Source organism: Oncorhynchus mykiss, chromosome 3, assembly GCF_013265735.2.
Source record: "Oncorhynchus mykiss isolate Arlee chromosome 3, USDA_OmykA_1.1, whole genome shotgun sequence".
NCBI lineage: Eukaryota > Metazoa > Chordata > Actinopteri > Salmoniformes > Salmonidae > Oncorhynchus > Oncorhynchus mykiss.
In genome coordinates, this window is record NC_048567.1 from 29290609 (window position 1) to 29313367 (window position 22759).

Here is a 22759-nt window from a genome sequence, read left to right on the forward strand (position 1 = left end):
ACACACACACACACACACACACACACACACACACACACACACACACACACACACAATTACGTCACACTGATGTATTTGTAGTCTTGTATTTTTCCCCATACAATGTGTGACAGTTACTTGTACAGCTGACAATATGTGGTCATGTTCTTTTTCAACCTTGCCTATCATCTCTCTCCTTCAATTAGAAACCTGTCCCACCTGTTCTCTCTCTCTCCTTCTCTTACTCTCTCGCTTGCTCTCTCTGACCCATCCTCCTCCTGGCTGGTGGCTTGTCATGACTAGCCTGAAGTAGATGTTAATGTTTGACTAGAGGGAAGGAGGGCCCTGGCTGGCCATATATAGCTTTGCTTCTTGGGCAATGCTCTCACTTTCTTTCAGTTCTCTTCCTGTAGCATATGAGGTGTCTGTCTGTCCATCTGAAGAGGAATTACCTACAAGTCTAGAAGAGAGAATAAAGCTTTCCTAAGAAGTCATGGGTAAGTGCATTGTAACTGTGTTGTCCATTCAGTAGTGTTTACAAGGGTTTGGGGAATGTTTACAATGTCTGTCAATTAGTTACATTCAGGGCAATTGACAAGAACTCTAGCTTCGAAACTGTGTGGTCATTTTGTAATCCCAAATAAGATTTGCGATTGGAGGGGATTTTAGTATACCAGATATGTAGGCCTGTTCATGTTTGTAGATTATACACCCTCTTTTTCAGAAAAGAGATAACAGAGATAATGATCTTGCTTCTTTATTATCCTGAAAGCAAAGAGGTAGTAAGTCTCTGGGTGTCTACGATACTTTTGTATTTGGTGTTGCAGGGTTTCTTCATAGCTACCATTGACATAAATGCCTAAAGCCAGGTAAACAGGTTAGCACTAGTACTAGCAGTGGGTAAGGTACATTTTTCATTATTTTCTTACTTGCAGGTTGGTTGTAGGCAATGGGTGTGTGTGGTACTGACATTTTGTTTTGTATAGTCCTTGCCTAAAAACTACTTGAACATAAACTTTTTCACAATGCCAGGGCAAATTCCAAACTGTAATTTTTGGTATCCATTTTGCTGCCCCGGTGCTGTACTGTAACTTTGCTTTACGTATGTGTTGTTCAAACACAAATATGCTACAGGAGACTGGTTTGGCTTACAAAGGCCTTGGTGTTTATTCAGAAAAAGTAAAGCTGAAATCTTTTAACAACATACCTCTTCTCCCTCCTCCTCCATTTGCATGTCTCAGAGGTGCTGGTGCTGATGGACTTTGAGGGCATGATGGGAGATGAGATGACGGTGCAGGTGGGAGACGTGGTGACGAGTGTCACCAAGCCCAGCGAGGAGGGCTGGCTGGAGGGAGAACTGAGGGGCAAGAGGGGCATCTTCCCCGCTAACTTCGTCAAGGTACAGTGTGTCCATCAAGAGTTTGCCTTCAGTCCCAGTATTAGGATGAATACCATCTCAATTCAGTCAACGAAGGAAGTCAAATTAAATTATATTCTGTCAAGGAACTGAAATTCCATTATTTCAGTTTACATCCTTCCTTGACTGATTTGAAATCAATTTGACCCCGACTCTGACCAGCCTATTGTTCGTGCATTTCTCATGTGCAATCCATTGTCTAATACTTGACTCATTAGCTTTTTCCTTGTGTGTGTTTGTATATTTTATTTCCCACACAGGAGGTGCCAGTGTATTTGATAGGTGGCAGCCAGAGGGAACCGAGAAGCCTACGGAAATGTATGTGTCACTCTCCAATGGCTTTAAACCTCCACTACCATAACGCTCTGCTTATTGTGTGTCCCATAACTTGGATCTGTAGCTTAAACTGTATCCAGATATGTTTCCCAGTCTGTCAAACACGAACCCTGTTTTGTACTGAAATGTGCAAGTGTTTTGGTTCGTGCTCATCGAGATACACGCACACTTTGTCAGCACGACAGGCTCAAACAAGTAATTAAAGGCCTTGTGTAGATATACAGCCTCGCCTGCTAGCACCAAGCTTAAATATAATGTACAAGGAAGGAACAGATAAAAACCACAGTCTACTGTTACAGCACAGTCCCTTTGAGGGATTCAATTAGTTACAACACAAAGAAGCTTTGATTATTCTAGTCATGCTCTGAGTCTGGAGTCTACAAGTTATCATATTGAGACTTCTGTATTTGTTTACTTCTGAATTTCTCTACTGAATTTCTATTCATCATTAGTTTTAACTATCATTTTACAATAATAAGAGCAGTCTTGACTAATGATGTGGCTGGTACAATGCTTTGCTCATGCAGCAAGGATGATTAAGCAAACAAGGAAGTGTGAGGTGGCCTTTGCCTACAGTCCCTTGAATGAGGATGAGCTGGAGCTGGTTGTCGGGGAGACCATTGAGATCCTCAGAGAGGTATGGTGTTGCTTTTATCATTACTGACACTATCAATAGATGGGAAAACACTTGCAAACATACTAGAGAATGAATCTCAAAGAAATATCCCACAAGACAATTTAACAAGGCCCTAGACCCAAATTAGTTTGAGACCCCTGCTATAGTGTATCAGTGTAAATTAGTTGTAGGTTCTTGGAGAGAACATTAGCTGCTCTATTTCGAAAGATATGTTTATGTTTTTGCTTCATAATTGGAGTGTCATATCATATTTACTTTCTTTGCATCATCTCTCTAGTAGCAAATGCATGAGCAACCACAAATCATTTATCTTGTTTGCCTAGCTAGATATGATACTGAAATATCACCCCTCCAAAAGCTCAGATAACCAAATTGTCGCACAGACATTTCAGCAATGCATATTCATTGTGATGTTTCCCCAAGATTATGCTGAGAAATCACATTTCCCGCACACATTCCAACTTCACTTTGAGGTGTGTACAGATGTCGGATCTTAATTTGAGCCAGTTTGCTACAGCAGGAAAATAATCCTGCAACAGTAACAGGAAATGATAGATATTATGTGGATCACAGGAGGTGGGTTGCACCTTAATTGAGGAGCACGGGCTCGTGGTAATGGTTTCACCGTTCCAGACATTATTATGAGCCATCCTCCCCTCATATAGCCTCCACTGATGTGGATTGTAATTCATGGACATTTCATAGGGGAATTTACAAACTTCTGAAACCTTTTTAAACCTCAAATACACTCTGAGTTTTTAATTTCCTGCATTGCAGGAAAGTTCTCCTGCAACAGGATGATCAATTGAAGATTCTACATCTGTAGACATTATGCTGACCAAACCTGTTGTGAGAATTCCTATGCATGTGGATGATTGGTGAAATATGCTCTGCTACACTGTACTATTCTTACATTTCCATTTCTCTTTCTTTTGACTTCTTTCTCTTTTACCTCTCTCTTGTAACACCTGACAGATTGAAGATGGGTGGTGGATGGGAATGAAAAGTGGTAAAGTGGGAGCGTTTCCATCAAACTTCACCAAAGAGATATTTGTCTCTCCAAAAGGTGGGATGGGCACAATTTTCACAAGGCCTTTTTTTGTTCTGAGAGTGGACTTGAATCAATATATCCTTATAGAACTTCCTTCTCAATCTTTTTCAGATGTTAAGCACAACGAGAGCAAAACCAGACCCAAACTCTCAGATACAATGTTCAGTAAAGAGGTATGGAATGCAATATAAATCAAAATACACTAAATCTGGGACTTTTTCTCTCCTGAAAAACTAGTTGTGAGATGCCACTGATTAATTTAATACATTTGTCTTTTTGTTAAGACAAAGCTACCTCAGAGGACGAGTGTGAGGAACAAACCAAAAAATTGTAAGTTTCTATAGTTCTAATTCCTACTTTATGTAGGTCGTATAAATGAGTGGACTGCATTCTGAAATACATTTTAAATTGTCAAATAAAAGGCCCATCCCTGTACCACTCATCAAATTCATCCTCCTTGTGGGAGATACTTTTTGATACATTGAATGAAACTGCAAAGCAATGTCTCCACTGAATGTAGACATGTTCTGATGTACTACAACAACAGTGAGACCTCTGCTTGTGACAAGTGTTCTATTTTTGGACCAAACTACCACTTAGGCAGGTGTCCACAAAGAACAGACAGCCACATCATTGGCATGTGACAGTCAGCAATTCCCGCAGTTTACCAAATAGGCTATGTGGGTGTGTGCCCACAGAAACTCTGACAGTAACACTGGCTTGGTGTCACCGTTTAACGTGGAAAGAGATTAATGGTTCAAATAGGTTCAAGTCAATATCCTTCTCAGAAAAATGTATGGATGTATGGACTGATATTCTTCTTCGATTGGTTAGTCATGATCAGTGGTGTAATGTACTTCAGCAAAAATACTTTCATTAAAGTACTATTTAAGTTGTTTTTTGGGGTATCTGTACTTTACTATTTATATCTTTGAGAACTTTTACTTCACTGCATTCCTAAAGAAAATAATGTACTTTTTAATGTACTTTTTACATACATTTTCCCTGACAACCAAAAGTACTCGTTACATGTTTAATGCTCAGTAGGACAGGAAAATGGTCCAATTCACGCACTTATCAAGAGAACAAGTGGTCATCCCTACTGCCTCTGATCTGGCAAACTCACTAAACACAAATGCATTGTTTGTAAATGATGTCTGTTGGAGTGTACCCTGGCTATTTTAAAAACTGAGGTACATTTTAAAAACAAGACAATGGTGCCGTGTAGTTTGCTTTATATAAGGAATTTGAAATTATTTATATTTTTACTTTTGATACTTAAGTATATTTAGAACCAAATACTTTAAGACTTTTACTCAAGTAGTATTTTACTTGGAGACTTTCCCATTTACTTGAGTAACTTTATTTTTTAGGTATACATACTTTTACGACATAATCTTAAAACCAACCTATTCCAGCCAAGCATTGCTTAGGTTCTCTTTATAACGCTCCCCTCTCTATTATGTCTACTCAGTGAAAGAATGTTGTCAAGTCATGTTCGACTACGCAGCCTTGACCGAGGACGAGTTGAATCTAAAGAAGGGAGACATTGTTACAATCATCACCAAGGTTTGGGTCTTTGTACTAATGTTGTCATTCATGTTCCCCAATACAATATACTGTACCTTCATGACTTTATGCCTTTTGGGGCCAAAATCAAGAATATAATGCCCCAGTTTTGGACTAGAATTAACCTGGTTATACAATTTCATCAATATTTTTTTCTCCTCAACCAGACAAGCCTGTTATGTGACTTGTGAGCAATTCTGTGAAAATATGTGCCACAATACACTAGATGACAAAGCATGCACAATTACATAAGTAGGGAAACCATCCCAAAATCTGATGGTATAAATTATATTCCAAATTACAGTGGTGTAAAGTAACGACATTAAGTAAAAATACTTTGAAGTACTACTTAAGTGTTTTTTTTGGGTATCTGTACTTTACTTTACTATTTATATTTTTAACAACTATTACTTTTACTCCACTACATTCCTAAAGAAAATATGCACTTTTTACTCCCATACATTTTCATTGACACCCAAAAGTACTTGTTACATTTCAAATGCTCAGGTAGGACAACAATGTAGTCCAATTTACGCATCTTCAGTATCAATATAATGTGTTGTCATACCTACTGCCTCTGATCTGGCGGACTCACAAAAAAAATAATACTTTGCTTGTTAATTATGTCTGACTGTTGGAGTGTGCCATTAGCGGTCTATAAAACAAATAATTATATATATACACAGTACCAGTCAAAATTTTGGACACACATACTCATTCAAGGGTTTTTCTTTATTTTTACTATTTTTTTTTGCATTGTAGAATAGTAGTGAAGACATCAAAACTATGAAATAATACATATAGAATAATGTAGGAGCCAAAACAGTGTTAGACAAATCAAAATATATTTGAGATTCTTCAAAGTAGCCACCGTCCGCCTTGATGACAGCTTTGCACACTCTTGGCATTCTCTCAACCAGCTTCATGAGGTAGTAAAACTGTCCAACTTTTCTTTGCGGGGATGTGAAACACATTGCAGTGCTACTGTGCTTTATTACCGTTCCCCTGGAATGAATTTCAATGAACAGGTGTGCCTTGTTAAAAGTTCATTTGTGGAATATCTTTCCTTAATGTGTTTTAGCCAATCAGTTGTGTTGTGACAAGGTAGGGGTGGTAAACAGAAGATAGCCTACATATTACCGCAAGGAGAAACGACAGTCCATCATTACACTTTTTTTGGTTCCTACATGAGTCCATATGTGTTATTTCATGGTTTTGATGTCGTCACTATTATTCTACATTGTAGAAAATAGTAAAAAAAAAAAGAAAAACCCTTGAATGAGTAGGTGTGTCCAAACTTTTGACTGGCACTGTTTATATAAAAGAGAGAATCGTGCCGTCTGGTTTGCTTAAAGTAAGGAATTTGATGTCTAGTATTTACTTTCACTTTTTATTTTTACTCAAATATGACAATTGAATACTTTTTCCACCACTGTACTTAAGTATATTCAAAACCAAATACTTTTAGACTTTTACTCAAGTAGTATTTTACTCAAGTAGGGTGACCTTTACAGTTACTTGAGTCATTTTATATTAAGGTATCTTTACTTTTACTCAAGTATGATATTTGAGTACTTTTTTCCACCACTGCTAAATTATAAGTGGAAAAGGGAGGTTTATGATAACTTTGAAGATCAAATAATAGTGTCTACTGTGGGCAATGACCATGCTTCCCCTGACCCTCTGTTAACCTCTCAGATGTTCAGATTACTTGTCGTTTTATGATCTGTTGTGTAGTTCTTTGAGTTGCTCTTTACACAATCTCTTCTTCTGAAGGAAACAGAGGACGAGGGCTGGTGGGAGGGAGAGATGAACGGACGCAGAGGTTTTTTCCCCGACAACTTCGTCATGGTGATACCGACGATCGACGGTCTCCAAGTGAGTTAGAGCAGGGAATCAGGGAAACATTCCCAGGGATAGTCTCGCTGTAGCCCTTTGAATGGGAAATTCCCCCACACATTCCAGTGGGGGTTTAGCCATTACATTACACTGACCTAAGCAGCTATGACACCAACCAGTAATGAACATGAGCTATTTATTAGACCGCAACAGGTCAATAAAAACAAAGCCCTTTATCTACAGTTGGCTAACATAAAAATACATTCTCAGTCAAGTTTTTCTTATATTTTTTATATAACCTTTGTTTAACTAGACAAGTCAGTTAATTAAGAACAAATTCTTATTTACAATGACAGCAGGTTAACTGCCTTGTTCAGGGGCAGAACAACAGATTTTCACCTTGTCAGCTCAGGGATTCATCTAGCAACCTTGCGGTTACTGGCCAAATGCTCTATCCACTAGGCTACCTGTCAACTTTTACTTAACTAACTTATAAAGGTTTCTGACTCAAAGATCTCTTCGACATCTGCAGTTTAGGAGTCACTGACTTTACATTTCTGTCTGTGGAAAAAGTGTGTTAGTTTATTTTGAATTGTATTACTTTTATATATACAGTGCCTTGCGAAAGTATTCGGCCCCCTTGAACTTTGCGACCTTTTGCCACATTTCAGGCTTCAAACATAAAGATATAAAACTGTATTTTTTTGTGAAGAATCAACAACAAGTGGGACACAATCATGAAGTGGAACGACATTTATTGGATATTTCAAACTTTTTTAACAAAATAAAAACTGAAAAATTGGGCGTGCAAAATTATTCAGCCCCCTTAAGTTAATACTTTGTAGCGCCACCTTTTGCTGCGATTACAGCTGTAAGTCGCTTGGGGTATGTCTCTATCAGTTTTGCACATCGAGAGACTGGAATTTTTTCCCATTCCTCCTTGCAAAACAGCTCGAGCTCAGTGAGGTTGGATGGAGAGCATTTGTGAACAGCAGTTTTCAGTTCTTTCCACATATTCTCGATTGGATTCAGGTCTGGACTTTGACTTGGCCATTCTAACACCTGGATATGTTTATTTTTGAACCATTCCATTGTAGATTTTGCTTTATGTTTTGGATCATTGTCTTGTTGGAAGACAAATCTCCGTCCCAGTCTCAGGTCTTTTGCAGACTCCATCAGGTTTTCTTCCAGAATGGTCCTGTATTTGGCTCCATCCATCTTCCCATCAATTTTAACCATCTTCCCTGTCCCTGCTGAAGAAAAGCAGGCCCAAACCATGATGCTGCCACCACCATGTTTGACAGTGGGGATGGTGTGTTCAGCTGTGTTGCTTTTACGCCAAACATAACGTTTTGCATTGTTGCCAAAAAGTTCAATTTTGGTTTCATCTGACCAGAGCACCTTCTTCCACATGTTTGGTGTGTCTCCCAGGTGGCTTGTGGCAAACTTTAAACGACACTTTTTATGGATATCTTTAAGAAATGGCTTTCTTCTTGCCACTCTTCCATAAAGGCCAGATTTGTGCAATATACGACTGATTGTTGTCCTATGGACAGAGTCTCCCACCTCAGCTGTAGATCTCTGCAGTTCATCCAGAGTGATCATGGGCCTCTTGGCTGCATCTCTGATCAGTCTTCTCCTTGTAACAGCTGAAAGTTTAGAGGGACGGCCAGGTCTTGGTAGATTTGCAGTGGTCTGATACTCCTTCCATTTCAATATTATCGCTTGCACAGTGCTCCTTGGGATGTTTAAAGCTTGGGAAATCTTTTTGTATCCAAATCCGGCTTTAAACTTCTTCACAACAGTATCTCGGACCTGCCTGGTGTGTTCCTTGTTCTTCATGATGCTCTCTGCGCTTTTAACGGACCTCTGAGACTATCACAGTGCAGGTGCATTTATACGGAGACTTGATTACACACAGGTGGATTGTATTTATCATCATTAGTCATTTAGGTCAACATAGGATCATTCAGAGATCCTCACTGAACTTCTGGAGAGAGTTTGCTGCACTGAAAGTAAAGGGGCTAAATAATTTTGCACGCCCAAATTTTCAGTTTTTGATTTGTTAAAAAAGTTTGGAATATCCAATAAATGTCATTCCACTTCATGATTGTGTCCCACTTGTTGTTGATTCTTCACAAAAAAATACAGTTTTATATCTCTATGTTTGAAGCCTGAAATGTGGCAAAAGGTCGCAAAGTTCAAGGGGGCCAAATACTTTCGCAAGGCACTGTATATATATATTTTTAAATAAAACAATAAAAGACTATACGAATGGCCGCTCGCGTCAATGGGTGCTCTAATCAGTGGGTGTGTGTTGCAGCAAATAGGCAGCAAAGAGAGACTCAGCCAACCTGTTGTGTTTTCTGTTGCTTTTCCTACAGTCTGGAAGCACCAGCCAACCACCTGCGCGCCGTGGCACGGAAAGACGCTCAGGTAAATACAGCAACTTCCTGTTTTAACAGAGAGACCAGTGCAACAGCATATACTGTTACACAAGTTAGTCCATGACACCAATATGACAGTACAGAATGTCTTGTGATTTAGATGCTGACGATGGAGCTTATGAGGTGTAACATAATAACTGGTGCAACAAAATATACTGTGACACCCATAGAGATTCTATTAAATGACTATTCTAATTAGTATTAGTGTGTTAGTATTTTAATTCCTAATTCTATGGTGACACCAATCTGTGACACACCAATATGACAACATAGATTGTCTTGTGATATAGAGATGCTAATGGAGGCTGAATTAGAGAATTTACGGTGGTGCGTGTTCAGTCTGGCACAGTGTTCATGTTTTAGGGTGTGTGAGGTTGTTGCTTTAGCAGCTGAATATGAGATTTTGTGTGGTCCAAATTGCTTCCTGAATATTTCAAAATCTAGGTCTTTGCATTTTACAGATACTGTTCTTGTGGATGGAAAACAGACATTAACATAGGAATGTCACAAAAAAATGTAATACTCAGCATGAGTGAGTATGGCGACCCTAAGGGTCAAATTAGCTTTTAAAATTGAGTGACATCGGCACATCCATTCTGCCTGTCTGTCTGTCGGCTGTCTGTAACTGAACTACAATTAGGTTTTTATTAGCAAACCAGGCCACCAACACACTCACATTTCCTCAGTCCAGGCTACATAGGCATATCTTATGTAAGTGAAAATCTACCTAAAGAGCAATATAACACAGAAAAGCCCAAGAATGCTCATCGATTTCTGCGTCAAATTCAGACAACCACAGCTACAGTGCCTTGCGAAAGTATTCGGCCCCCTTGAACTTTGCGACCTTTTTCCACATTTCAGGCTTCAAACATAAAGATATAAAACTGCATTTTTTTGTGAAGAATCAACAACAAGTGGGACACAATCATGAAGTGGAACGACATTTATTGGATATTTCAAACTTTTTTAACAAATCAAAAACTGAAAAATTGGGCGTGCAAAATTATTCAGCCCCCTACTTTCAGTGCAGCAAACTCTCTCCAGAAGTTTAGTGAGGATCTCTGAATGATCCAATGTTGACCTAAATGACTAATGATGATAAATACAATCCACCTGTGTGTAATCAAGTCTCCGTATAAATGCACCTGCACTGTGATAGTCTCAGAGGTCCGTTAAAAGCGCAGAGAGCATCATGAAGAACAAGGAACACACCAGGCAGGTCCGAGATACTTTTGTGAAGAAGTTTAAAGCCGGATTTGGATACAAAAATATTTCCCAAGCTTTAAACATCCCAAGGAGCACTGTGCAAGCGATAATATTGAAATGGAAAGAGTATCAGACCACTGCAAATCTACCAAGACCTGGCCATCCCTCTAAACTTTCAGCTCATACAAGGAGAAGACTGATCAGAGATGCAGCCAAGAGGCCCATGATCACTCTGGATGAACTGCAGAGATCTACAGCTGAGGTGGGAGACTCTGTCCATAGGTCAACAATCAGTCGTATATTGCACAAATCTGGCCTTTATGGAAGAGTGGCAAGAAAGCCATTTCTTAAAGATATCCATAAAAAGTGTTGTTTAAAGTTTGCCACAAGCCCCCTGGGAGACACACCAAACATGTGGAAGAAGGTGCTCTGGTCAGATGAAACCAAAATTGAACTTTTTGGCAACAATGCAAAACGTTATGTTTGGCGTAAAAGCAACACAGCTGAACACACCATCCCCACTGTCAAACATGGTGGTGGCAGCATCATGGTTTGGGCCTGCTTTTCTTCAGCAGGGACAGGGAAGATGGTTAAAATTGATGGGAAGATGGATGGAGCCAAATACAGAACCATTCTGGAAGAAAACCTGATGGAGTCTGCAAAAGACCTGAGACTGGGACGGAGATTTGTCTTCCAACAAGACAATGATCCAAAACATAAAGCAAAATCTACAATGGAATGGTTCAAAAATAAACATATCCAGGTGTTAGAATGGCCAAGTCAAAGTCCAGACCTGAATCCAATCGAGAATCTGTGTAAAGAACTGAAAACTGCTGTTCACAAATGCTCTCCATCCAACCTCACTGAGCTCGAGCTGTTTTGCAAGGAGGAATGGGAAAAAATTTCAGTCTCTCGATGTGCAAAACTGATAGAGACATACCCCAAGCGACTTACAGCTGTAATCGCAGCAAAAGGTGGCGCTACAAAGTATTAACTTAATGGGGCTGAATAATTTTGCACGCCCAATTTTTCAGTTTTTGATTTGTTAAAAAAGTTTGAAATATCCAATAAATGTCGTTCCACTTCATGATTGTGTCCCACTTGTTGTTGATTCTTCACAAAAAAATACAGTTTTATATCTTTATGTTTGAAGCCTGAAATGTGGCAAAAGGTTGCAAAGTTCAAGGGGGCCGAATACTTTCGCAAGGCACTGTATATTAACGGATGTCCCTGGTAACAGGTTAGATGTAGTTTGTAGTTTGTATGGTTAGGGTTAGGGTTAGGAAGCTCCTAATCATCCCTATTTCAGATGCTCGTTTTTATTGCCTCTCAATTATCTATAGCTACGCATCATACAATGAAGTTGGGTAGCACAAATGATTGTTCATTGTTGAAGTTTCAAAGCTGTTTCAATTTGACCTCTCTTGACCTGCTATCTATGTGGTGTATCTCGAAGACACAGTTCCCTTTTGAGTTTTTATGACTGTGTGTTGTTCAATGAAGGAATAGACCCACTGGGCACACCACGTCATTTCAATGTGGATAATACCGTTCAAAATTAGGAACAGATTATTACAGCAATTGTGAGGATCCCCACAGACCTGCGACAACCTATGCATGCTATCTATAACATGTGATTACATAAGAAGAAATGTAGAGTCTCAGTAACCTCACAGCGACCAACCATGGTTGTGTTAATCATGTTAAGGATGAATGTTACATTAGTTTGTAAGATAGACTTAACTTTTACTGTATTACAAAAGGTAATATTGAATTGTGCTTGGTTGATATGAAGAGAGAATCGTGCCGTCTGGTTTGCTTAAAATAAGGAATTTGATGTCTAGCATTTACTTTGACTTTTTACTTTTACTCAAATATGACAATTGAATACTTTTTCCACCACTGAACTTAAGTTACATTCAAAACCAGATACTTTTAGACTTTTACTCAAGTAGTATTTTACCGGGTGACTTTCACTTTTACTTGAGTCATTTTCTATTAAGGTACTGTACCTTTACTTCTACTCATGAATGACAATTTAGTACTTTTTCCACCACTGCATTGTAGAATAATAGTGGAGACATCAAAACTATGAAATAACACATATGGAATCATGTAGTAACCCAAAAAGTGTTCAACAAATCAAAATATATTTTATATTTGAGATTCTTCAAAGTAGCCACCCTTTGCCTTGATGACAGCTTTGCTCACTCTTGGCGAGACTAGCTTTGTGAGGTAGTCACTTGGAATGCATTTCAATTAACAGGTGTGCCTTGTTAAATGTTCATTTGTGGAATTTCTTTCCTTCTTAATGTGTTTGAGCCAATCAGTTGTGTTGTGATAAAGTAGGGGTGGTATACAGAAGATAGTCCTATTTGGTAAAAGACCAAGTCCATATCATGGCAAGAACTGCTCAAATAAGCACAAATAAACGACAGTCCATCATTACTTTAAGACATGAAGGTCAGTCAATCCATAACATTTCAAGAACTTTGAACATTTCTTCAAGTGCAGTCGCAAAAACCATCAAGCGCTATGATGAAACTGGCTCTCACGAGGACCGCCACAGGAAAGGAAGATCCAGAGTTACCTCTGCTGCAGAGGATATGTTGATTAAGAGTTACCAGCCTCAGATTGCAGCCCAAATAAATGCTATACAGAGTTCAAGTAACAGACACATCTCAACATCAACTGTTCATAGTAGAAGGTGTGAATCAGGCCTTCATGGTTTAATTGCTGCAAAGAATCCACTACTAAAGGACACCAATAATAAGAAGAGACTTGCTTGGGCCAAAAAACACGATCAATGGACATTAGACTGGTGGAAATCTGTCCTTTAGTCTGATGAGTCAAAATGTGCGATTTTTGGTTCCAACCGCCGTGTCTTTGTTAAACACAGAGTAGGTGAACGGATGATCTCCGCATGTGTGGTTCCCACCGTGAAGCATGGAGGAGGAAGTGTGATGGTGTGGGGGTGCTTTGCTGGTGACACTGTCTGTGATTTATTTAGAATTCAAGGCGCACTTAACCAGCATGTCTACCACAGCACTCTGCAGCGATACACCATCCCATCTGGTTTGCACTTAGTGGGGCTATCATTTGTTTTTCAATGGGACAGTGACCCAACACACACCTCCAGACTGTGTATGGGCTATTTGACCAAGAAGGAGAGTGATGGAGTGCTGCATCAGATGACCTGGCCTCCATAATCACCCGACCTCAACCAAGTTGAGATGGTTTGGGATGAGTTGGATCGCAGAGTGAAGGAAAAGCAGTGAACAAGTGCCCAGAATATGTGGGAGCTCCTTCAAGACTGTTAGAAAAGCATACCTCATTAAGCTGTTTGAGAGAATGCCAAGAGTGTGCAAAGCTGTCATTAAGGCAACGGGTTTCTACTTCGAAGAATCTAAAATCTAAAATATAAGTTTTGGTTACTACATGATTACAAATGAGTTATTTCATAGTTTTGATGTCTTCAGTATTATTATACAATGTAGAAAATAGTACAAATAAAGAAAAACCCTTGAATGAGAAGGTGTGTCCAAACTTTTGACTGGTACTGTAAGCAGGACTTGGTTAAAACCCTGGACGGGAGATCAAAGCTATACGTGAGTTATCCAGTAGGAGGTGCTGCCTAGCCTAATGATCTGGCATTGTTTTAAAGTTACAAATTCAACTTATTTTATGTTGAGATTTGGTGATGACATAATCCTGTGGTTGTAATTTCACCCTCAAAACAACAGTTTACGAGAATGACTTTTTTCAAATCAATGTCGTTTCCATTTAGATTCCGTGTCACAACACGCTGACAAATGAGATTGAAACAACATTGATTCAACCAGTTAGTTCCCAGTGGGGAGGGACAGACAGCTTGTGACACATGTTTTGCCTTAAACAGTAAAGAGGATGTGAGAGTCCAATCTTGAGACTGTCAGTGCCACACATAGCAGGATGTGGTGCACAGGCAGTTTTTATCTGAGGGCACCAGATCTTGTTTCAAACACACACTTCTGCTGAAGGTGCACATTGTGTTTAAGACGCTAACTGTTAGTTAGCTGTTAAGGCTGGATGTTTCTTCCCAGCTTTAAATAAATGAAGCCTTTCTAATTGAATACGAAGGGTACACAACATTAAGATACAATATTTCAATCACGTCATTTATTTTTTATGATACAATCAGTGCATAAATACTCAAAGGAAGCTTGTTATTGCTACATGGCCCCTTTGACATTTTGAGGCGCTCACTCTCGCTGAACATTCACAAACGTTCATATCTTGTGTGTATGAGTTTGTGTTCAAACATTAAGAGGCCTAACAGTCATTTGGAGATAATATCATCCCAGAGTCAAGCCACTGCCCTTGAGTCCCTGAACCCCACCCCATCGCTCCCACTACTCCATTGGCGTCTAGTGTCACTGGGGGGTTGCAGATATGTCACAGGAAGTCCTACACCATGATGGAGAAGGGGGTGTAATACAGTACGTCACATGACCTGGCTGAGATGCCTTGGAGGAAGCCAGGGGGTGGGGGACCGTAGAGAGCTCTGTCTGTCACAGTGGCTTTTCACAAGTGGCCCAAGCAGCAACTCTGCAACAACTCTAGTGCTTCACATTGGTGGAAGGGCTTGGTCAGGGAGTTTTACGTGTCTTTTGAAGAAGGTAGGCTCTATCCTCATTGATTTGCTATTGGCACTCTTAGTCTGTGGAATTCATCATCACCAGTCACTTTTCGTGGTTTATTGTCTTACATGTCAGCATGACACTCAGCATGTTCTTCCTCTGTATCTTGAGAGATGTGCTAAAAGCTATAATGCAGATTCATGTTGTTATTGACTTAGCTGTTTTGTGGTCAGTTCCCTTAACTGCACTCTAGTTGATCGTTTCTCGTTTTTATTAAACACTATAATTGCTTGGTTAACTCTTAATGGTAATTGAGAGGCAGAATATTGTGCTTTGTCAAAAGACAATCCCATAAGTCTATTATACATACTGTAGCTGTTCACACTTTAGGGATCTCCTTTATGATAAATAAGTTATTTCCACCCCCAAGCCAAGGCCTTCTCAAGAGAGACTCTTGGGAACAGTAACTACAGTCTTTTGGATTCTGTCGGATTCTATTGGACACAGCTGTGACCTAGCCTGCTCCTATGACATGCAGCATCTTGGCTTCCCATGCCACTCTACTGGTTGGAATTTCTTCAAACTCAAATGGAAGAAAATGAACAACGTTTCTGCCCTACATGAATATGAATTTGCATTTGAATTAAATTATGTTAAATTCATTTTTGCAGAGAACGATTAACCCCAGAGGTCTGGGTCTTGATGCTGTTGTACACTCACCGTTCTCATGGCAAAGAGAACAACACACCAGTGGCAAGATAGATAGCTGTGGCCGTGTATAATATGGTGTGAGTTTTGTGCTCTAATGTTCTTTTAGTCAAGGCTGAGGGTTCAGCGATGGAGAAGAGCAGCCCTGCAAAAGCAAAAGGTAAGATACAGCATGTCGATACTGTTCAATAAAAGTACAGTTTTACTGTGTCTGCAGTCTCATTCAACCAGATGTTGTATTACATTATACTTCAAAATACAGAGGAGATGATGCTTCACAATTGCAAAGAGGTGTGTGTTGTTAATAAGTACTTACGAGTACCGTTTGCTTACTACCAGCAATGCTTAAATGTGCACATGTGCATACAGATGAGAAACCAGAGACTAAAGACCTGAGAAGCAACCCTCCAACCAAAGTCAAGCTCCCTGTTCCAAGTAGACCTGCACTACCACCTCCAGTGAAGCACAAGCCTCAGAAGTTCGGTTGTAGCAAGTGAGTGACTCTAGAACAGCCATTTTTTTTTGTCTCGGTCAACACCAACCATTTGGGTAGAGTACGGAGGTATAGTAGTGCCGACGTAAATGCAATCTTAATCCAATGTTGACACTAATATCACTCCATAGTATCAAGTATGAACGTTAATAGTGAGACTTGTAAAATAAGGATTTCTTCATGAAGCATCGCTTTCAGTCTTTGCTACTGATCAGAATGGACAAATAGGGCGCTCATATGGAAGCCTTAGTAGTTATATATTTGCAAAAGCCAAATAATACGAAAGCAAAAGGTCTCTGTCAAGACAGGAACTGTTTGTTCTCTTTAAACTGGCAAGGAAGGAGAGTGTGGAGGAGAGTTTTGGTTGGTGCCTAGGTTACTATAGCACATAGTCGTCATGTCTTGACGCTGAATTGCCAGGATTCCCAAACCTTGAGCGGTGCACTGGAAACTCTGGGATGAGTCAGTGTGGGCCTAAACAGACGAGAGCAGCCCATTTCCTTCTTTCTGAACAAACACACACTACTGGGAAAACAAAAAGGGCCGTCTTTACCAAGGGGAAATTGACGAATAAATATTGTTCTTTCTAAATAAAAGGTCACATGTTGGAGGCAATGCAATGACAGTGTGGCCTTGGCTAAAAGCATATTGCTTATTTGTCAAATTAATTTGAGATTATACTTGCAAAGGTCAAACAAGTTTGTATATTTTATTAAAAGCTATGGACGTCTTTTGTTTGTTCTAGTGAGGGTGTGGACGATGAAAGGAGAAGTCTTAATGCTTGGCTAAACATAAACTCACTGAGGTTTCAATATGCAGTGCATCAGCACCTGCCTCTAAGACCTTGCAAGAGGAAACAGGATACCACTTTTTCCACACTGAACCACAGCTTTTGTCATCCACTGATAATCTCAACCGTAGAAAATGAAGCATCTCTTTCAGTTCTCTCTCTACATCAGAGCAATTTGGGTCAAGTTAACCTTATGAATCAACCAGTGTAGGCCTGAAAGAATGAATGTTTCATTTCTCTGAAATGATTTTTTCTCCCATTAGAGCCAATGGCGATCTCCCTCCCCTTTCACCAAAATGTACAGAGGAGAGCAACTCGGACCAGTTTGACGGAGTGGAGGTGTCCCCTGAGAAACTGAGTCACCCCACAGCCAACAGAGCCAAACCCCCACAGAGACGACCCCCATCTGCCCCCGTCACCGGTCCACAGGTATGGCAACAATATACCATACTGTATTATTATTAATATTATTATGGTACAGAATGCACCTCTGTACAGTGTACATATTATGACATACTAGGAACAGAAGCGTTTCGCTAAACCCACAATAATATTGACTAAATATGTGTATGTGACCAATAAAATGGTTTTTGATTTGATTTAGGACAGATCACATATTAGGACAGAGTCACACATCCATGGACGTTGTCAGAGTCACTTTGAGTTAGTATCGTTGTCATATGTGTGGACACACCACACAGTTATGTTTCCTTCTGAGACCACAGGGAGACAATGTGGCTTAATCACATGACACATGACACATCACATGACAGTAGACCCACAACCCCTAGGTTATCATAGCGATGATGATACAATCCCTGATTTGTCTAGTGTCATGACGCCACCAGTCTATATCTGCCCAAAGGTGCACGTTGTACACCACATCCCCTCTGAAACCACAGGGGGGCAGTGTGGCCCAACACTCATCATGCAGCGACATTATGAACCGACAACCCCAGGTTAACATAAAGATGATGATATATTCTCGGGTTAGTCTGATGTCATTTTCTAATGTCACGCCACAAGTACATATCAGCCTAGAGGAATCACTGTCAACACAGTCATAGGGGCATATCAGTGGAGAATAGTGGCCCTTGTTAGATTTAATTCCTCCAGAGTTTCCCTGAAGACTGTTTGTTCGTATGACGTGGCCCATCTGGCCCACTAAGTCTTTACTCACCCGCCCAGAGAGAGAGAGAGATGGCCTGTTCATAAGTGGCTTGACAAGTTGCATGCCATGAAGGGTTAGTGAGGCCATGATGCGAGGAATGACTCTTAAAAAGGAATCGTCATTAAGGTCATGGTTGTTGTTCTAACCCTAGGCTCTGAGTGGCAGGGACCAGACAGATGCAGAAAAATCGCCTAAACTGCTGAAGGTTTGCAAAATTGACTTTGATTCCATATTCATGAATACTCTATCATCATGTTAGGCCTTGATGGCAAGTACGTAGAACACAAAATTAACATAACGTCAATGTATCTCTCTCAAAGTATCAATTAGCCACAAAGTAACAACTGACTTTAAATAAGATTACTGAGATTGAATAGATTTAATATAAAAGTGTTTGAATCCTAGACCTGTCAATCCTTGACAAAACATTGAGATACCTTGCTGAAACATTGCAGGTTGCAGAAAGTCATTCACCGCCATCCAAGCCTGAACATCCTCCCAAGAATCCGGTAGTCTCCGGTAATCCGGTAATCTCCAGACTAGTGCTACCCAAGGCTATAGTGGAGGCTAGGGCAGCCCAGGAGGAGAAGCCTTGTCTGGCCAGCCTACAAGCTGAGGTCAGGGCACTGAAGATTGCTCTGGAGCTGCTGCAAAACAGACACGAGTAAGTAGTATTACCCAGTTATTCAGACTTCTAGATAACCAGGGGAAAAACTTGAGGAATCAGGTACATTAACCCATTTGTTCAGTTGTTCCACCAAGCTATTTTCAACTATTTTGATAAAAGGCATAATCTACCGCACACTCAAAAACGATTAGTGAAGGTGCTGGAGGCAAAATGTGAAACTAGAAAGACAGGAAAAAGTCCCTGCACACATCCAGTCAGATCTCTCCTAGCCTGGTTAAACCAGACTGAATGCTGGACTCACCATTGTTGAAACACTTCAGTATGTGTTAACCAGGCTACATTTCTCCTGCCAGAAATGTAAACCATTCCTTCATTTTCTGACTCTTCTTTGACCTCTTAGTGCATCTATTGAGATATATATATATATATATATATATATATATATGTGTGTGTATATATATGTGTATATATATGTGTATATATATATATATATATACATATATATATATATGTGTATATATATGTGTATATATATATATATATGTGTGTATATATATATATATATATACATATATATACATATGTGTATATATATATATGTGTATATATATATATGTGTGTTCTTTCCTTCTAGACAAGACATACAGGAACTGAAAGAGGGACTGAGAGACGAGAGAAACAAACGTGTGGCTCTGCAGGTACGTGGAATATTTACAGTGAGCTCCAAAAGTATTGGGACAGTGACACATTTTTTGTTGTTTTGGCTCTGTACTCCAGCAATTTAAATTTGAAACAATACCATGACTGAGGTTAAAATGCAAACTGTGCACAAATATCACACAAATAGTATAACCCCAGAACATGCTAACCTCCCCTGTTATTTTAATAAATAGTGAGAGGCTAGCATGTCTTGTTCTGAGCATGCAGTGGAACATACAATGTTTGGAGCATAAACACAAGCTTTTGATTTAGCTGAATATTAACACAACGTTTCCCCTGTGCAGGAGGAAGTACATGGTCTTAGGATTAAACATTCATCCTAACTGACACCATGACCGGGCAGTACATCTAAGTAAGGCTCTGCTATGTCATTCCCTTGAACACAAACTTGAAATGGAATTAAAATGTTCCTGACGTTGGAGTGCAAGAGGGGATGGAAAGGATGCATATCTGCTTCCTCTGCAGACATACCAGCTGAGGCCACATTAAGGCCTGGAATCAATCCGTATCCCTGAAGTATCGTGGAAGATCCCCTTTATAGCTCGATAAAAACATTTGAAGGCAGTGTTCCCACATTTGCATTTACGGTAAACACTGCATTGGAAATTACCTTTAAAGCGACACTTTGGGATTTTGGAAAGTCTACTTCCCCGGATTCAGATGAACCCGTGGATACCATTTTCATGTCCCTGCGTGCAGTCAGAAGGAATTTTCTAACTAGCGTAAGCGCAATTTCTAACTAGCGTTGGTGCAATGACCTGAAGTATCTACTAGCATGCTAGTAGACACCATAGACTTCCAGCCATTGCTAGTTAGCATAGTTTGCATTGGCTCGCAAAACTACCTCTATCCTTGAGTTTATCTGACTTTGGGGAAATACACAAAGGTCTTCATTGTCAAAATCACGAAGTTTAACTTCACATTTTAACACGGACCTTCCGCAATACTTTTGCGATAACGATTGAATCCAGCCCTAGATTGTGGTTAGCCATTTTTTTTTTTGAGGGCATTCTGGACTTGATTGGCAAGTGAATCGACCAAAATGCTTTGTATACATCGACCAAAATACTTTGTAGCCGGGATTCAACTCAAGGTGGGTTATAGCGTAGTGCACAATACAACTGACAATGTGTCTTTTTAAGGGACTTTTCCCCAGCGTTTACATGGTAAATGCTGCAGACGTTGGACCAAGCCTAAATCACTTAAACTTAAAGTATGTTATAGTGCGGCGTGCTTTAACACGCCTTGCATTGAATCCCGGCCTTTGGGTAGAAAATGTGTTTTATTTTATATTGATGATATTGTAAATTTCATTGAAAGAACAACATCACACAACAATGCAGAGGACTGGTTTTATACATCGACTGTGGGCTATGTTTCTCAGTGCTTATTTTTCTCTGAAAGCATATTTCTTGTTTTTTGGGGTATGTTTGGGAATATTTTGAAGCATAGTGTTTGGGGAACATGAGTCAACTGAACAAACTACTTGTATCTTTTGTGCGAACTGCCATTGTATATAAGAGTAACTATTTTGTGCCTTTTTTAAAATATTAAATATTACTTGTCCAAAATACTCCAGTGATTTAGCAAGCAATATTTTGCAACTATTCTGCAATGCTGCATGTGTCCATTGGGAGGCACTTTTGTATTACTGTTGTTAATTCAGTGCTGCACTGTAGTTGACTTTCAGTCCACAAAAACAAAACTATATTAGTTAATTCTGTATAAATGTACCCTTTTCTCATTTTTGGATATGTCTTTTAGAATAGGTGCTAAAGTGAATCTAATTAAAACCATGAAAATACAAACACAGTGAAATGAAGTGATCCGCAGTGAAGCATGTCGGTATTATACTTTTGCAGCTGGATAAAAGTGGCTGCGTCAGTCACACCAGAACATTAACTTACAGCACACTGAAAGTGAAAACAAGTTGACTTATCATAAAAATAGAGGATGAAGGAAGAAAAACAAAAAAGAGATTTACTGTCGGATATTTGATGAGATTTGATGATCAGTATTTGTTGTTTAGGGCTTTGGGCTCTCTTGAGTGAGCCCTATAGATCTGTTTCCATCTCAGCATTGGCGACATGCTTCTGGCATGGCCTGGGAAGTCTGTGAGCTGGAAAGCACATCTGGAGAGCATCTGGAACACATTAGAGAGAGTGGGCTTCTGAAACTGCCATGGGAACAAACTATTTTTAAAAATGGCATTGAATACGCCTGATGGAGTGCATATTCCCTCTCGGGCTAAAACGGCTAGTGTAACATGAAATAAACTATAGTAAATAAATAGGGATTGTTGGTACGGCAGTATTTTCATAATGTATTTCACATAAGGCCTATTGAAAGTCATCCTTCACCCGTATGAACCTGCAAAGACAACTGAAAACAGTACTTCATAAAACATATTTGATAGGTCATTAATCATAACTGTTAACAGCACAGGCATTTCCATGAAACACATCAATTTTGCAACTTCATGAAACGCCATAATCAACCAAAGAGACAATAGACAGCCTTTTCATTAGTCCAGAGCAATCTTTTTTTTTTAGAGGGAAACAGTTGCTGCAAAAGAGGAGGGATTTGAGAGAAGAGAAATGGTATCGGCAAGAGGCACGGAGCCAGAAATAAGATACGGAGGAGGGTCAAAGGTAAACTAAAATTAGCCTTAATAAAAAAGGGTCTGATACGGAGAGAAAGAGAACAGTTTTACCTCGTTTCTGTGAAAAGGAAATTATGGATGAGTAGAGGGCACGAGCTTAAGCGGGTTAACCTCCAGGAAATGACAACAAAGCCCGTTTTTAAAATGTGTCAATGTGTTCATAAGGAGACACAAGTCACAAACAGTACAGTTGTCACTGGTGACTGACATATCATTCAAAAGACATGGGCCCATTATGAATGCTTTTATCAATCATTCCTTCCTCATATACTGTAGGTTCAAAACCTTAGTGACACAGCACAGTTAAAAATATACAGTTGAAATCTACAATAGTGGATGGAAATGTGAACACACATAACCTAAGATGTTATTATTTCATAGAATGATACATTGTAAAAAAAGAAGAAAAAAAATACATTGTTATTAGCATGTCAGCATCTATACTGAACAAAAATATAAACGCAACATGTAATGTGTTGGTCCCATG

The 22759-nt window shown here is 39.5% G+C and overlaps 1 protein-coding gene across 1 annotated transcript; it reads left to right on the plus strand.

Moving 5' to 3' along the window:
* The first annotated feature begins 311 nt into the window (after nt 1–311).
* On the plus strand, nt 312–21422 carry LOC110517404 (CD2-associated protein). The gene is made up of 17 exons (XM_036973780.1): nt 312–476; nt 1221–1378; nt 1657–1714; nt 2260–2369; nt 3345–3435; nt 3532–3593; nt 3705–3750; nt 4895–4989; nt 6766–6867; nt 9213–9264; nt 15918–15968; nt 16178–16301; nt 17355–17520; nt 18414–18467; nt 18718–18926; nt 19525–19588; nt 19895–21422. Exons 1-17 carry the CDS (start codon nt 473–475, stop codon nt 19931–19933), a joined length of 1485 nt encoding a protein of 494 aa, XP_036829675.1. The 5' UTR covers nt 312–472; the 3' UTR covers nt 19934–21422.
* Nucleotides 21423–22759: the final 1337 nt, after the last annotated feature.

Bases quoted from the DNA above. Each gene is read 5' to 3' on its own strand.
- LOC110517404 (XM_036973780.1), top strand. The intron at 2,370-3,344 runs GTATGGTGTTGC...AACACCTGACAG, and splicing joins CCATTGAGATCCTCAGAGAG to ATTGAAGATGGGTGGTGGAT. The intron at 4,990-6,765 runs GTTTGGGTCTTT...CTTCTTCTGAAG, and splicing joins TTGTTACAATCATCACCAAG to GAAACAGAGGACGAGGGCTG.